This window comes from Lycorma delicatula, chromosome 7 (genome assembly GCF_047948215.1).
Source record: "Lycorma delicatula isolate Av1 chromosome 7, ASM4794821v1, whole genome shotgun sequence".
Taxonomy (NCBI): Eukaryota; Metazoa; Arthropoda; class Insecta; order Hemiptera; family Fulgoridae; genus Lycorma; species Lycorma delicatula.
Window position 1 is genome coordinate 63,262,252 of NC_134461.1, and position 15,526 is coordinate 63,277,777.

Genomic DNA, 15,526 nt, shown 5'->3' on the forward strand with positions numbered 1-15,526 from the left:
TACACGTACAGTACATGCAAACACTAACATCTGGAAAATTTCCATCCGGTTTTATCAGTTCCTTAGGTATTAAAACGTCAACATCCGGTGTAAACCGTTGTGCTGAAATTGGACCAATTATAATACTTTTCCTTCTATAGCTATATAGCTCTGCTATTGCGCTATATAAACGGGAAAGTAATTACAGATGACTTTTAATAGAATTAATTTAATTTAAAGGATAATTCTCTTATTTTGGTTGGCAACAAAATCAACACCCAGGGTCAGAGATGAATATTATACATATGTACCTGGAATTTTTTTTTTTTAAATCGTTATTAAATATAAATAATTAGCGATGAAAATAAATTGTTTAAAAATATTTTAAATTCCCTTTTATTACAAATATTTTATTTTTTCGTAGTCAAAATTTCTTTCGGATTACGTTTTCAAAAAGTAATAGGTAAAATAAAAAGTTGAGTGTATAAAAATATGTGATTGTAAAGGTTTTTCCCGTTGTGAACCACACTAACGAACGTACATTATTGGATTTCATTGTTTCATATGATTGAAATATTTTTTTTCCTTAGTTCATTCTTAAACAAAACAGTCGATTGAAATTATAAAACCATCATTTATGTTTCCTTCTTTGAATTTATCTTTTCCTTTGGCACCAGTTAGTTTATATCTTACTAAAATACTATAAGGAAAAAATTTATATTTAATTTTTTTTAGTTATAATTATTCAGGATTTAAGGTAGAATAAAATTTTGCATAAAAAATGTGTAAATGACAAAAGAAAAAAAATCAGGGAAAAGTTTGTAGCAGTGTAATCAACTACTGTTGTTTTGGGTGTAACAATCAACCTGTTAAAGATATTGAAAAAAATTATAATTTAAACCTACCTTACTGCAAATAATTATCAGAATGAAATTAAATAAAACTATTTTTCCATTCATATTTATTTGAATTTTTCACAAATAATGAAATTAACTGATTAATTGTAGTTATTAGTATTTTAAAAAGATTATTAGTTCACTCAAGCATAGCTGTTACTGTTACGGATTTATATTAGTATGATTAGTAATTTTATACATTTAAAATCAAATTTCCATTATTTTATTATTATTGACAATTAATCAATAACAAAAAAATAATATGCATATATACTAATTAAAGAAAATTAAAATGATGTACGAATACAATAATATCAAGTGTTTAGATAAATAATTTTTTTTTTTAAATTATTTTTCTTTTCTAAAAAAATATATTTAAAAAAGTACCAACAAAGGCCAAATCATGTTATAATACAAAGAAAAGGTGTGGAAAATTACTATCAGACGAAGTGTCAATTTTAGTAATTTAAAAATTATTCCTTTCACTGATAAGGAAAATTAAATGTCAATAACTTATAACATCTAAAATGAAAATGATCTTAATTTAACGTCAATTTTTCTTATTTTTAAATTAATTTTACTAATGAATAAAAAATATAATATTTATTTGTTGAAAAATAAATAATTTAATTCGTAGCAGATTTGATTCATTTTAAATCTTTAATTTTCTCCTTATATGTCCATTTACTTTTTCTATTAGTTTCTTATTAGAATAACATAAGTAAATATTATACATATTAGGAATTTAAACAGTTTGAAAAAATAGATTAATTTTAATTTTAAAGTACACATGTTTTTCTTTATATCCCCATTTTTCCACGTTTTAATGAAAATTATTTTTATCCGATTCCGCATCTAAATATATCAGAAGCAAAATTATTTTAAAGAAACGTTTAATCAATTTAAAACATGAAAACGCAATTATTGATCGTGACTATTATTAAAATTAATATCCCTTAATAACTTCTATTTGAAAATGTTGAGCTATTTAGTAAAAAAATAAATCTGGTTTTGCTGTTTTTATATAGGTTGTACAACCTTTTATGTAGGTTGTATATTTACTAATAAAAACTGTTTTTTTTTTTCTTGTTTTTAAGGGAATAGATTCATATTTGTGAGGTACACAGAACCACTGAAAAAAATACCCACAAAATATAAATTAGTTCGTGATATTCTTCTATAATATTCTGCAGAATTTTGGCCTAGAGGAAATTCAGTTTCATTACGTATTTAATTTCTGTATAATATGTATAATTAAAATAAACCTTTTGTTTTGGCTTTTATTTTATAACTGTGTTTATTTTATTATGTCATAAATGTAATGAATGTGCAGGGGAAGTGACATAGGAGATAACAATCACTCTAGAGAAAGAAATAGTCATATTTAAAAATAATAAGCATTTTTTTCCAAGCCCACGAAATATAGGAGGAAAATAATTTTTCATTCCTTTCCTTGCCAAGCCAAATATATGGTCTCGTACTAGTTTGTCAAGCCTATTTAAATACAGAGTTATTCAGTGATAAGCTCAGTTTTATTGATTGTATAATAAAAATCATTACTACAAGAAAAAATAACTTTATCTGTAACCTCTAACAGCTTAGGTACTATTCATGCGTTACGGTCAATAAAAAGACGGCTTAATACTAAAACTTTAGCTTCCAAAGGTCTTCTGATAACTGTTCTCAAATTCTAACTCTACCTAAATCATAAATAATATTATTTATATACTATTACAAAACAATAAGTACATGTTTAAAAGGTATAATAAGGCGATCTTGCTACTAAAACGTGTTTATGACCGACTAAATTACATTGAACAATTTTATTTCTGACAATGGCGCCATAAAACTCAATTAAATATGAGAAAATTTATATCTGAAGATCAAATGAAGTTAAAAAACGTATCATAATTGTTTTTAATTGTTTATAATTTTAAAGTTACTTCTTTTCAAACTTTATTTTATTTATATGTATGAGTTTTATTGCATGTATAAAATAAAGATTGACAAATATACTCAACCGTGTAATCAAAACGAAAAATAAATATTAATATCCCTTAAATTTTATAGATATGTATATGGTTTTATATATATGTTTTAATTTTCAAACACGATTTCTTCATTCCTGAATTTTGACACCATCATTAGGAAAAGGAAATTTATTTTACTCAATTAGAGTAACATGTATTTTGAATTAACTTTTAAGTAAAACCAGAAAAAAATATGGGGAAAGACCCCCACACTGAAATACATTGATGAGATACACAATTATGAATAAGGATCTCACGATTTTCAATAAAAATTTTAATTACCACAATTTAGTTAATTATTATATTTGCGATAATATATATATTTTTTTGAATAAGTATTCTTTATTACATTAAAACAATTTGACATAAGCTCTAAAATTATCAATAAAATATAATGTAGAGTGAATTTTATGATTTTACCGGTCTCTTTACGATGTATTAGGTTTCCACATTATTGCTTTATATATACATTTATAAACACTTCTAAAGTTAATGTAAAAATATAGTAATTCTGCAATTAAAATAACCGTTGATATGCATACAGCAAAAATATACAGATATAATACGCTCTCAACGTGGTTTATTGAAACATCTCCAATAACCGAAGAAGGATCAATTCTGGGAGCTTTTCTAGCTAACCACCGATCTCTTATTAAATCGATAATACCAGCAGTACGTAATTCTACGAGACTGAAACATAATATTATAATATATTATTAGACATGCACCATGATTTAGATTAAAGTCAAGTTTCACTATTCACAAATAATTTTTACTTCCAACAAATTGAAAATCCAATACGAGTTTCATCTGGAGTCCAGATAAAGGATGGCATAAAACCGACTTTTTGAAAAAAGTACGGCATTACTTTCTCATCGCACGATGGGATTGGGGCGAAATTGATTTTCTTTCAATTTTGAGGTATGATGAGTAGGAAAATACCATCCGCGTAAAATGTAATTTCCTTATCTGCAGGACTTTATGTAAAATTTATAGCTCCAAAATTTCCAAAACTACTGGTTAAATTTCAATTGAAATTTACATATGCTGTAGTAGTTATCTGAAATTTATCGATTGTAGTTTATCTCAAATTCATATGAGAAGGGTTTAGCACTTAATGGGTTAATTCAGATAGATTAATTCATATAGAGTGTAACTCAATTAAGTTACGCGAAATTTAAGGACGCGAACAGAACATAACGGCAATTTGAGGATATGTTGATTTATATCGGTGTATTTTTGATACGCGCTTATGCAGCAATTAAACTTGATCCTTGTATGTAGGATCTACTCGTTAAACGAACATATGTAGCGTGTTGTACTCTGAAAATCAGTGCATTTCTCACTTCGAAATAGTGAGGGTGTCGGAAACAATAAGTCGGTCTTCTTGTACAGAAATAAGCAAGGGGTTTTTTTGGGGGCATATCTCGACATCCAAACCTAAACAAGCATAAAGTTCCTAAAAATTGACGTAATAAATATTATCAACAAAAAACCATTCGAATATTGAGAACAAACGTAGAATTCTAAAAGTGGTTGAATACTCTTCAAATATAAATATTCCTAACAGGAATTGTGATAAATATATTGAAGTAAAAATTCACTTACGCCTAATTTTTTTACCAGACATATAGCATAGCCGATATTAAAACATGTGCAAGTAATATTTTTATATTTTTGCGTCCGAAAATAACCTTTTTGTTCAAATATTAATGATGTTTAAAATAAAATACTCTAAAACTGAGCTGCATTTTAGATTCAAAACCTATCGTATAACTTATTTCATTCACTTATATTAAAAATTATCTTATTACATTCATTTATTTTAAGCCTTTTTTTATTTAAATCAATTGTTCACAGTGCGATTCAAAGATTTTACTCCCTTGCATGACCTCCAATATTTGTGCTTAAAAATTTCTCAGCCAAAGTAAGTATCAAGTAAAATTCTTAGAAGACTTCTGAGGTAAAGTAAATATTGGAAAGGAGTGGATAATGAGAAAAAAACATTTATCTATAAACTGTTACAAAAAAACAAACCCATTCGAAAAATAGATACTCCAAACCCCGTCCAAGTGGTAGATACGCATTATTTTCTCAAGAAACTAAAGAAGATGAAACGCAAAAATTGCGTAAAAGTTTAAAAAATATTTTTTGAAAGAAATAAGAAATTTAAATAATACATTGAAACATTTCTTTCTGATCATGTAAAACTTTATACATCAATGATATTTTCCCTATAGATCAATGATATTTTCTTTTTAAAATTTTATAAATCGATTAATATTTTTCAAAATGTTATCTGTTGACTTAAAGTTAATATTTTTAACAATTAATTTTATAAATTTAATCTATATGGAAGTGAAACTTGGACAATCGGAGTACCTGAGAAGAAAAGATTAGAAGCATTTGAAATGTTGTGCTATAGGAGAATGTTAAAAATCAGATGGGTGGATAAAGTGACAAATGAAGAGGTATTGCGGCAAATAGATGAAGAAAGAAGCATTTGGAAAAATATAGTTAAAAGAAGAGACAGAATTATAGGCCACATCCTACGGCATCCTGGAATAGTCGCTTTAATATTGGAAGGACAGGTAGAAGGAAAAAATTGTGTAGGCAGGCCAAGTTTGGAATATGTAAAACAAATTGTTAGGGATGTAGGATGTAGAGGGTATACTGAAATGAAACGACTAGCACTAGATAGGGAAACTTGGAGAGCTGCATCAAACCAGTTATGACTGAAGACAAAAAAAAATCTACAGAATATAATGTGAATAATAATTATATAAAAATTTTGTACACAACCTAAATGAATCAACAGAATACTTCGTAAGAGGCTATATAATGTCTATTTCACACTAAAATTTATATCTAAAAACTACTAAATAAATTGGTTTATTTGTTACTAATTAGATTTATGTATGAGGAATGAAACAGTAAATTATCACAATGATTGTAAAATATAACGTTAACAAACATATAATATTTCAAATGTTAATATATTAACGTACGCCGATTGCTGTTCTTTATAACAGAAATACTACATTACAGCCTATTTGTCATTTCTTGACAATATTGCTGCCTATCATTCGCGGCGCTGCATACTACCCCATCTTCAATATATCTTCTTACGTAATATCGTTAAAATTACCAAAAATCGGTTACTCCAACTGAGATATGCTTTCAATAAGTTAGTAAATTAAATATTTTACCCACTCCGACATTTTTCAACCCCACTCTCGCTAAACTAATCAAATTATTAGAGCTAGAATTTTAGCAAGCCTCAAATTAAAACGTTTAGACAATAGCTGAATTTAGAGTGGATGAAGAAAATAAAAATTTAAATCTATGCAATATTTTATAAAATTAGTTTGTTTATACATCTGCTTCTCAAATTCCTTGAATTCAATTTTTCAAACCTTACCATAAATAGGCCAATAGAGGAAGGAGCGAATAAAGTAATTTCTTACATAATAATACTGTTTCTAAAAAAAATCTTGATGTGACTCGATCCCCTTTCATTATAATACAGGGAAAAAATGAGAGAACATTTTACTATGTCATCTGCAAGTAATCGTGTTCTAAATCATATACTGTACCTAGTTTTTTCTATATTATTACTTTATTTCTTTAATTTTATGGTTATATATTTCCGATTATTGTTCGTAAATTGATTGTTTCTAAAACTTAAAAAAATAGAATAAAAATTACGCTCCAAACTATGTTTACAAGAAAAGGTTTTGTAAAAATATCTAAATCTGGGTAGTCGTTTCAGTTAAACACTCACTGGTAGATACTATCTAAAAGAGTACATAAAAAAAAAGTTGTAAGTAGATAGATAACATAGAAATAATTTTTATAAATATTAATCTACAAATAAACACTACTTGTGAAAAAATATATATATACATATATATATAAAACGACTGCTTTTCGTTGGGTTTTTAAAACAAAAAAAAAAAAAATAAATAAATAACTGTTGTCGTTTTTAGTAATCCCAGTTAAAAGCATAAATTTTGCGTAAAACATCAAAATATCATTTAATCTTCTTATTAACACTACCCCCCTCCTTTGATTTACTGCTCGCTTCATTTGTAGTTAGTCATTTGTTTATTTGTAGTATCTAAATATGTTTCGTATCAAAAAAAATAAGACGGGATGAATTTTAAACCAATCAGACAGATATCTTTGTCCACTAAAAGAAATTAAACCATAATTATTTTTTACAGATTTGTAATTCAAACAGGCTATCTGAGATATTGGTCTATTATCGTGCATAAAAATGAAGTTTCTGTTTCACTATTGATGAATTAAGTTTCTAAGCTTTCTAACTCCTGTTTTTTAAGTACGTTTTCTTTAATAAATAAAACTAGCCGATTATCCATCCGGTGTCGCCTAGGTAAAATCTATCTATAGTTTAAAATCAAAGAAATGTTATTTACAGGTTTTCAAAAGAAACGTACAGTATACAAATTATAAAGTAAAATCTTTTACAAGTTTACTATAACATTAATTTAACATAAAACTTAATTATAAACAACATTTTTAGTACCCACTCCAGGAGCAAGAATAAATAAATTGCGGGAACCCACCTTTGAGCAAGGAACATAAGTAGTCCTAGGAGAAACATAAGATATCAAGTACACCCCGCAATATTTATAGACTGCCCCTTTCACTTGTAGATCGTGATCGAGAACGCAAGTCCACTGGAAATTGCAACCTCTTAAAGTTAAAAGGGAAATTCGTCGGAATGAGTGGTATCCGTAGGATAAAAATTGTTTCACCCTCTTCCTTTCCCAGCATCTTCTTTACAAACATACACTAAAAGATGATAAACTAGACGACTTGCCGAGTTAGCTTCCCTTAAACACGACCATTTAAGATTCGAGTGGGTGCTGGAACTTTCTCGAACTTTTAGTTTAAGACCGGAGCATAATGATTTCAGTTTACTTACTGAACGGCTTTTTTCAGAGCCAACAATTTTTGAAACAATTTTTAACAATACAGCTTAAAAATGATGTGTATCTTGTCACACTTTGGTGACATATACCACATGATAACATTAACAGCTTTACAAACCATCAAATGAAAATTATCTTAAGCAATATCGTTACAAGCAAACTTTCTACCTATTTCTTATATTTCAATAAAAAATATATACGTATATATAAACTTTTAGGAACATTACATATTTTTTATATAAAAATATGACTTATATAAATTATAATAAATAATAAATTACTTACTGTATAGTCAGCAGTTTAGTATAAGGAAATTTCTTCCTTACTGGTATGGATACATAATTGAAAGCATATTTCCCTTTAAGTTCTGTTATCGAACATTCATCCATACTTTCTAAAATACCATTCATAATATTTTGTGTTTCCAATATAACTGTTTTATCTTTACACAATGATTTCACAATACCATCTTTTTCCACATTTGTTACCACACAAGGATATCTATTAATTATTTCATGCCATTCTGGTTTTAAGTAATTATTATTGGGTTGCTAAAATAAAAATAAAAAATGTTTAGTTGAAATACAAAAAAATTATAAATAAACAAAAGTTAATTAAGTGTTAATAAAATACCTCATATTCTATTAACTTCCACTGCGCTAATTACTACATATCTAAAAAATGTTTAAAATAATGTAAAATTAGAACGTAGACGTCCTGCATCCAACGATAAAAATGAAGACGAAAAGTTAGGTAACTGAAATTTCGTGTAACTATGAAAATGAGCGTAAATGCGGTCGTAATCTTAATATACTGAACATCGTTGTAGATAGAGAGATTCTTGAATAGAACAGCAGTTGGAAGGTTTAGCTTTTAATACGAAAACCAACATAATTAGCAAGTCTCGTGAATTATAGGCGAACATTTCAACAACTAACTCATGGTTCAGAATTTGTCGTCTAGAAAGCTTCGCTACATATTTCGAGTATAAACTGTTTTTTTAGCAATAGACCGAAATGGTTTTATAATAACTGACAGGATTTTATAATAATAATTAATATAATTAAGGATCGTTTTAAAAATATTAAAATGTAATATGCTTACAAATATCAGCATTTGTGACTGGATAATTATATTGAATATGCCTGGTGTTAAATTTTCGGAATAAATTCCTGATTGTTCCAAACCCTGAATTCGGTTATTCTCAAGTTTATTAAAATATTTTAAGGAATAATTACAAGAATGTCTTCACGAAGGAAAACAAATTTTTTACTCCGTGAATAAAAGCACGAGTAAATACAATTAATTTATTATTAAATTTTAAATTTTAGGAGATTATTACACTCTAGCTAAGTAATTTTAAATTTAAATTAATCAAGAAAAAAATAATTCTACAATTATGTTTACAATGTCTGGATGATGTGAAGTGATGGGACACGGTTTTTGCAGTGAACTGTAATTAATTTATTGTTTTAAGATTATTATAAAGTATAGGATTGTATAAAACTGAATAATATTACACATAAACAGCCGAAATCTCATCCCACCACACACCCATACCGATCAACACCGACTCCCTTACTCACGGCCGCCGCATACACACTAACCAACCAATCATCCCCACTACTCACTCATACAACCTAACACTAAAAATCACGTATAGGACACATATGCACACAATATCATCCATGCTCCCACCTTGAAGAAGTTACGTCAAAAGTACTTCATTGAGATATACACAAACAATAAAATATCATTACTAAAACAAGTTAACGTCTAATGTTTCTTTAAAAAGAAATTAGCAATAAACATAATTTGTTAGTTGGTCTCTTCAATATACCATTTGAAGTCTTGACAGTGACAACCAACAATTGACAGTGACAATTTATTATCTTCTGCTGGATGAAGTTCTACAATACGGGCCATTTTCTATTGCGAAGGGGTAAGAAAGTCTTTCTTGATGATACCATGTCACCAATTTTTAAATTAGGTTAAGGAGTGGTCCACTTCTTTCTCTGCTGTAGGCCTTCAAGTAGTCTCGCGACCACCGAGACCAGAAGTGTTGGAACATCTGTTGGATTTTTTGCCAGCGAGGTAGTTTATTTGCTGGAAGATCAGATATGGAAGGTTCAGGATTAGTTGTGAGTACATCACTGATTAAGAAGTGAGAAGGATTTAAAAGAGAACGATCGGTTAGGTTATCTAACAAAGGAACCAAGGGCGTAAATTTATGTGTTAATAACGTTACAAACTGAATGTAATTTAAAACTGATATTTTCATGATACGTTTTAGTTTGTTTTGACAAGTTTGACTGACGATTCCCATAAACCTCCAAAGCTATGGAGCTTTGGGTGGTATGAAAGGCCACGTTATCTCCTCTTGGGATAGAGAGGCGAATATAGAACACTTGCATTCCTCGTTCTTCTATAACTCAGCTAGTTCTAACAGTTCTCGCTGAGCAACAAGAAAATTAGTAGCATTGTCCGAGTATATATCTTTGGGGTTTCCCCGTCTTCTTGAGATAAATCTTCATTATGAGGATATAAATTAATACCCTTTTTATCGGCGAAAGCCTGGGCCGTGACTCCTTCCGGCACTGTCAGTCTCAGAAATCCGTCAAAGACCAGGTTCCACAGCAAGGGACCGAGAACGGAACCCTGAGGGCTTCCCCAGGTAACTGATTTTTCCACAGCTAGGTGGAAAACCTAGCTCCTTAAACAGAGCCATACGGTTAGAAAAATAGTCACGTACCACGGCCTGCAGGGCTACGAAAATATTGCGGCGTTCCAACTAATAGAGGACAGAACTTCAGCACAAGGAAAGAAATGCTGCCACTATGTTTATAAAAATTGCCAAAACATATTTACAGTCAGCGCTTTCCACTTCGGTAAGAACATTTAAGATGCATTCCTCGGTGGCAACCCCTTTTGTGAAGCCATACTGGCCTCGATTTAGAAAACAGTACACCTAAATGCTTTCCCAGAGCCGTTCCACCACCTGCCTTTCAAGCAACTTGCCGATTACCGGCAAGAGGCTGATGGGCCGATAACAGCTGTCCTTACCTGGTTTTAAGAGCATCCTCACCAAAGCCAATTTCCAACAAGTCGGGAAGCAGCCCCAGCTGAGACAACCCGAGAACAGCCTGCCAAGCGGCTCTCTTATGACTGGCAGTAGATGGTAAAATATATCCGGGTTAAGTTGGTCAAACCCCGGTGTTTTTTTCAGTACCATTAGTGAAACCACTTGGTCTATATCTACTGGATCCACAGCCCGCACGCCAGGGAATGATGTTTCACCCGCCCTGACGCCGACTTCTGCTTTACCGTCCGGAGCATATGGAAACAAGGGTTTCCAGGAACTGCTGGTAAGTTGCCACAGATGTTAAAGTGTGGTCACGACCACCAAACCAGCACCGAACCTGGAAAGAACGTGGAATAGTAACATGATTTTGTAAGCTGCCAAGGGTTGCGCTGCAACTCGCACATGGAGTCTTGCCATAATTTGAGTCTGGCTTCCTTAATGGCATGAACATACTCATTACGGACGCGCCGGTAGATTTGCAGACCCTCAGCGCGCACGTCATCAACGATAATCCCCGTTAGGTGGCGACGCTGGTATCTTCTGCTAGCGGAGCTAACTTTTGCGCGCAGCACGCTAAGGTCAGAGGACCACCACGTTTTCCCGGGTTTCCGCCTGCGTTTAACAGACGGCTCCTCAGAAGCAGCGGTTATGACGGCTCCAGGCACTCTCCGATCAGCAGACTGACCATTAGCTAAGGGTCCGTCCATTGGCCGTTGCCGCCGTAGGACCCTATTACAGCCAGTTTTGATGGCCCAACTGAATTATTCAGCCACCAATTCCACCTCCTTCCTGTGCTCCATGCGCCATTACAACTCCTGCAAGGCAGCTGCGGACTCGCGCCGCAGCCTGTTCTGATCCTGGCCCCGTATGGTATAGTGATCCGAATATGGAGCTCTTAGACCACTTCCGTAAACGGTCTCATAGGTTATAAGCCTATGATCCCTCACACTGGCCTCGGGCCAGGCAGTCCAACTACTTGTAGTTCGTAGCATGTCACCCATTACCAAAGTGACGTCGAAGTAACTCTCCCTAGTTCGCAAGAGAAAGTTGGTGGTTGTTCTGGGTCGTTAATCAAGTAGACGTTCCTGGCTTCAACGAACTGTTCGAGACCAGCGCCTCTGGGATCAGTGGGTGGTGAACCCCAGACGGGAGACTTGACGTTAGCGTCCAGAGCAACCAGCACTCTGATACCCAGGAGACCGTTCAGAATCCTGCCCAACTTCGCCAGCCAGTCACTGGTGACAAGAGTCGCACGACTGCAAGTAACTAGTAGTCAAGTTAAGGTCAAAGCTATGCTGAACTGATCACTTTCAGACAAACACAACGCAGTACGTAAATGATGTAAGTATGCATAAAGAATGATCACAACTACACGATTACATAATTAAATATACCATATGTATTGACGAATGCACTAAGTGATATATGATTTAACACACACACAGTACAGTAACATTTTTACGGTACATGTAGAGGTTAACACGAATACGAATAATTACACTTGCGTTGATTTTTTATTAAACTGATTAATAATGACGGCTGGTTATTGACACACGACAAACTGGTCAGTCGGACAATATGGGTGATAAGAAATGAAGTGACACGATTTTTGCAGTGGACTGTAATTAACTTAATGTTTGAAGATTATTATAAAATATAGAATTGTTTAATAAAACTGAATAATATTACACACAAACAGCTGAAATCTCATCACACCTCACACCAATACCGATCAACGCAGACTTCTTCAATCTCGCCCGCCGCAAACACACTAACCATCCAGTCAACCCCCGACTCACTCACACAAACTAACACTAGAAATCACGCATCCGAACACATACGCACACAATATCATCCAATTTCATTCAATAAGCCGTTCTATAACGTCTGTCAATCTGAGTTTATACGTAAAATATATTTTCTTCATTTATCAATTATAAATAATTAAATCTAATTTTTTGGTATGAAAAAATTTAATGTATTAAAGATATTTCCGTACATTTCTGTTATCTGTCAGGAGATCTGACTTACTTTATTATTTATGGATTATTTTTCTTAGTAATGTGAGATTTATTTAAATTTAAAAAAATTACATTTACATTTAAGAGGGAGGTGATACGTTATATTAACAACAGGCGATAAGCATAATACAAGTACGGTAATGTAATTATCTGATGAGCATGAATAAATATGCAATGTGTAAACGGGTAAAGACTTGCTGGCTAAATGGAATAGTTGGAGATAACGTGAACAATCATGTACAACGTTGGAATGATAACTAAAAACGTTAACTTAAATAATTTCAGTATAACTTAACAGATAACGGAAAGTACCGATGTTTTTTTTTTATAATACAATATCTATTTCTTTAATATCTCGCAAACTGAGGTAAAACTGGTCACACGGATGATTTAGAAGTTAAGAGACGTGATCATATTTAATGCTATTTATTATTTACATGTTTTTAACATTTTTCTATAAAATATTAATAAGTTCGAATCTTGGGTTGTAAATCGAATTTCTTTTATGTCTTCCTAAGCACGGTATTACTGGAAGAGGCCCAAACAAATTCTTTGGAGGTACTATTGGGAGTGGGGAGCCAATCAACGTTTAAAAATATCGATTATTAAATTTTTTTTAAAACCTTTAGTTCATTTAAAATTTTAATAATAATAATAATACTACAATAAAATTTGATCATAGGAATTAAACTGCCAGAAGGTAAAAAGTTTTCTTAAAATCTAGTATTAGGTAGCAATTTTAATTGTTAAAATATAATCATTGATTTACATTGAGGAAATAGTAAATAAGAATATAAGTATATGAAAAAAGAAGAAATAATGATTATTTGGGGAAAAATGATTGAAAAACAAAGTATACTTTCAAAATACTATAAAAAAATATCTTTATTACTGTAAAACTGATATCATTATAGAAAACGTACATTTAATTGAAAATCATGCTAACTTATAGAAATTTCAATTAAAATTGCCCAGCACCATCGAATGCAACAAGACTTTTGTATAAATTTGACTGATAAAAACTTATCTCAAGAAAGTTAGAGAAAGCTTGTATCTCAGAATAATAAAAATGATATTACCTTTCTTGAACAAAATTTTAAGTATGGGATAAATGTTTAATATTGTTATAACAAAAGCCTTTCACAAAATTCCGTATCATTGTTCAACAATGTTGTATTCAACAAAATAAGTATCTGCATCCTCAATGACAAAGCCGAGATTTCAATTATTTAATCCCTGTTTACAACGAACACATCTTTAAAAATTTTATTTCTAATAAACTAATTTAGGGACCACTTTTTAGGAGATGCTAAATTTTTTGGATCTTCTATATTTATAATAAGCCAATTGCTCTTTTATTCCAGTTTTAATTTTACTTTTAATTTTCCCACTTGTTTTAAATTGCTAATTGTCTTTAAGAATAGAATTAAACATAACTTCTTTTCTGACACAACGACATGTAATATTATTTTTAATGTTTCCGAAGATAGAAACGAATTTCCTTAATTTTTTCTTAATATCATTTAAGATGAGATTTTTAAAAATATTTTTTACCTTAAAAAAGGAGACTATTTTTCTCCACGGTTGTTCCAATCTTGCTTCTTTGTTCTTATGAAGCAAATTTGTTTGTTGTATTTGCTATACATATTTTCATCTATTTTCTGTATGTTTTGAATGATCTAAAACCATTTAACTCTGCAGTATTATCAACAAAATATTATATTTCTTTATGATAAGGTAAGAATCAGAGGCAAGCCTCTGAGTCTGGAGGCAGTTGAATTAATTCTAGAAGCTCTGTAAAACATTAAACGCTACAATCTAACAATAATGTAGTGCGTTGATAATATATCTGCTAGAGCGGATTATTTTCTGTACAAACATATACACGAGTATGTTTGTACAGAAATTAATCCGCGTTTATGTTACAAATAATTTAATAAATTTTAAATTTAAAAAAATTAAAAATTTTTAAATTTAATAAATTTTTGTAATAAAATTTTTTTTTTTATTAAAAAAGCAGATATACGAACGCACACAGACATGCACGTAAAAATATCTTTAAACCTTGAATTAATAGTATAAAACACAAAAAAAAACATACCTTAAAAAGTTCTAGTGCGTGGGCATTTCTTCTGATACATAATGAATAACTCTGGGTTACTAAAAGGTCATCTAAATTTTTTATAGCTGTATCATCTCTCGTAATGGCTAAACGAGAAACAAGTACAGCAGAAAATGACGTGTACATTAATGAACCAAACAATAGACACACAAGTGTTACCAAACGTACTGAACAAGCATAAGGACGCATTCCAACACCTGAAATAGAGTATATATTATTAATAGTCTGATAAAAAAACTGTTGAAGTGTTGCATGGCTTTCCCGGCTACGCCGGTCAAGTCACACAATATTTATTTTGTAATCAAATTCAATATTCAATTACAATAATTATTATATATCATAATTAAAATATAATCTATGTTTTAACCAGGGTTAGAACATTTTTTTTATTAAATAAAAGATAATAATTAAAATGGTAAAAATAGTCCTTAATTTTTG

At 30.7% G+C, this 15,526-nt stretch overlaps 1 protein-coding gene across 1 annotated transcript; it reads right to left on the minus strand.

Annotated features, from left to right (window-relative positions):
- Positions 1-3,232: 3,232 nt before the first annotated feature.
- Positions 3,233-15,260, minus strand: LOC142328131 (uncharacterized). Its single transcript, XM_075371665.1, has 3 exons — positions 15,068-15,260; positions 8,149-8,414; positions 3,233-3,595 (listed from the first exon to the last, which is right to left on the minus strand). Exons 1-3 carry the CDS (start codon positions 15,212-15,214, stop codon positions 3,334-3,336), a joined length of 675 nt encoding a protein of 224 aa, XP_075227780.1. The 5' UTR covers positions 15,215-15,260; the 3' UTR covers positions 3,233-3,333.
- Between the last annotated feature and the right edge of the window lie 266 nt (positions 15,261-15,526).

Excerpts from the sequence above, each read along its gene's own strand:
- LOC142328131 (XM_075371665.1), bottom strand. The coding sequence starts at position 15,214 with ATGTACACGTCATTTTCTGCTGTACTTGTTTCTCGTTTAGCCATTACG. Across the intron at positions 8,415-15,067 it reads ACGCACTAGAACTTTTTAAG|CAACCCAATAATAATTACTT; the intron begins GTATGTTTTTTT and ends TTTTTATTTTAG. Across the intron at positions 3,596-8,148 it reads ACTAAACTGCTGACTATACA|TCTCGTAGAATTACGTACTG; the intron begins GTAAGTAATTTA and ends ATTATGTTTCAG.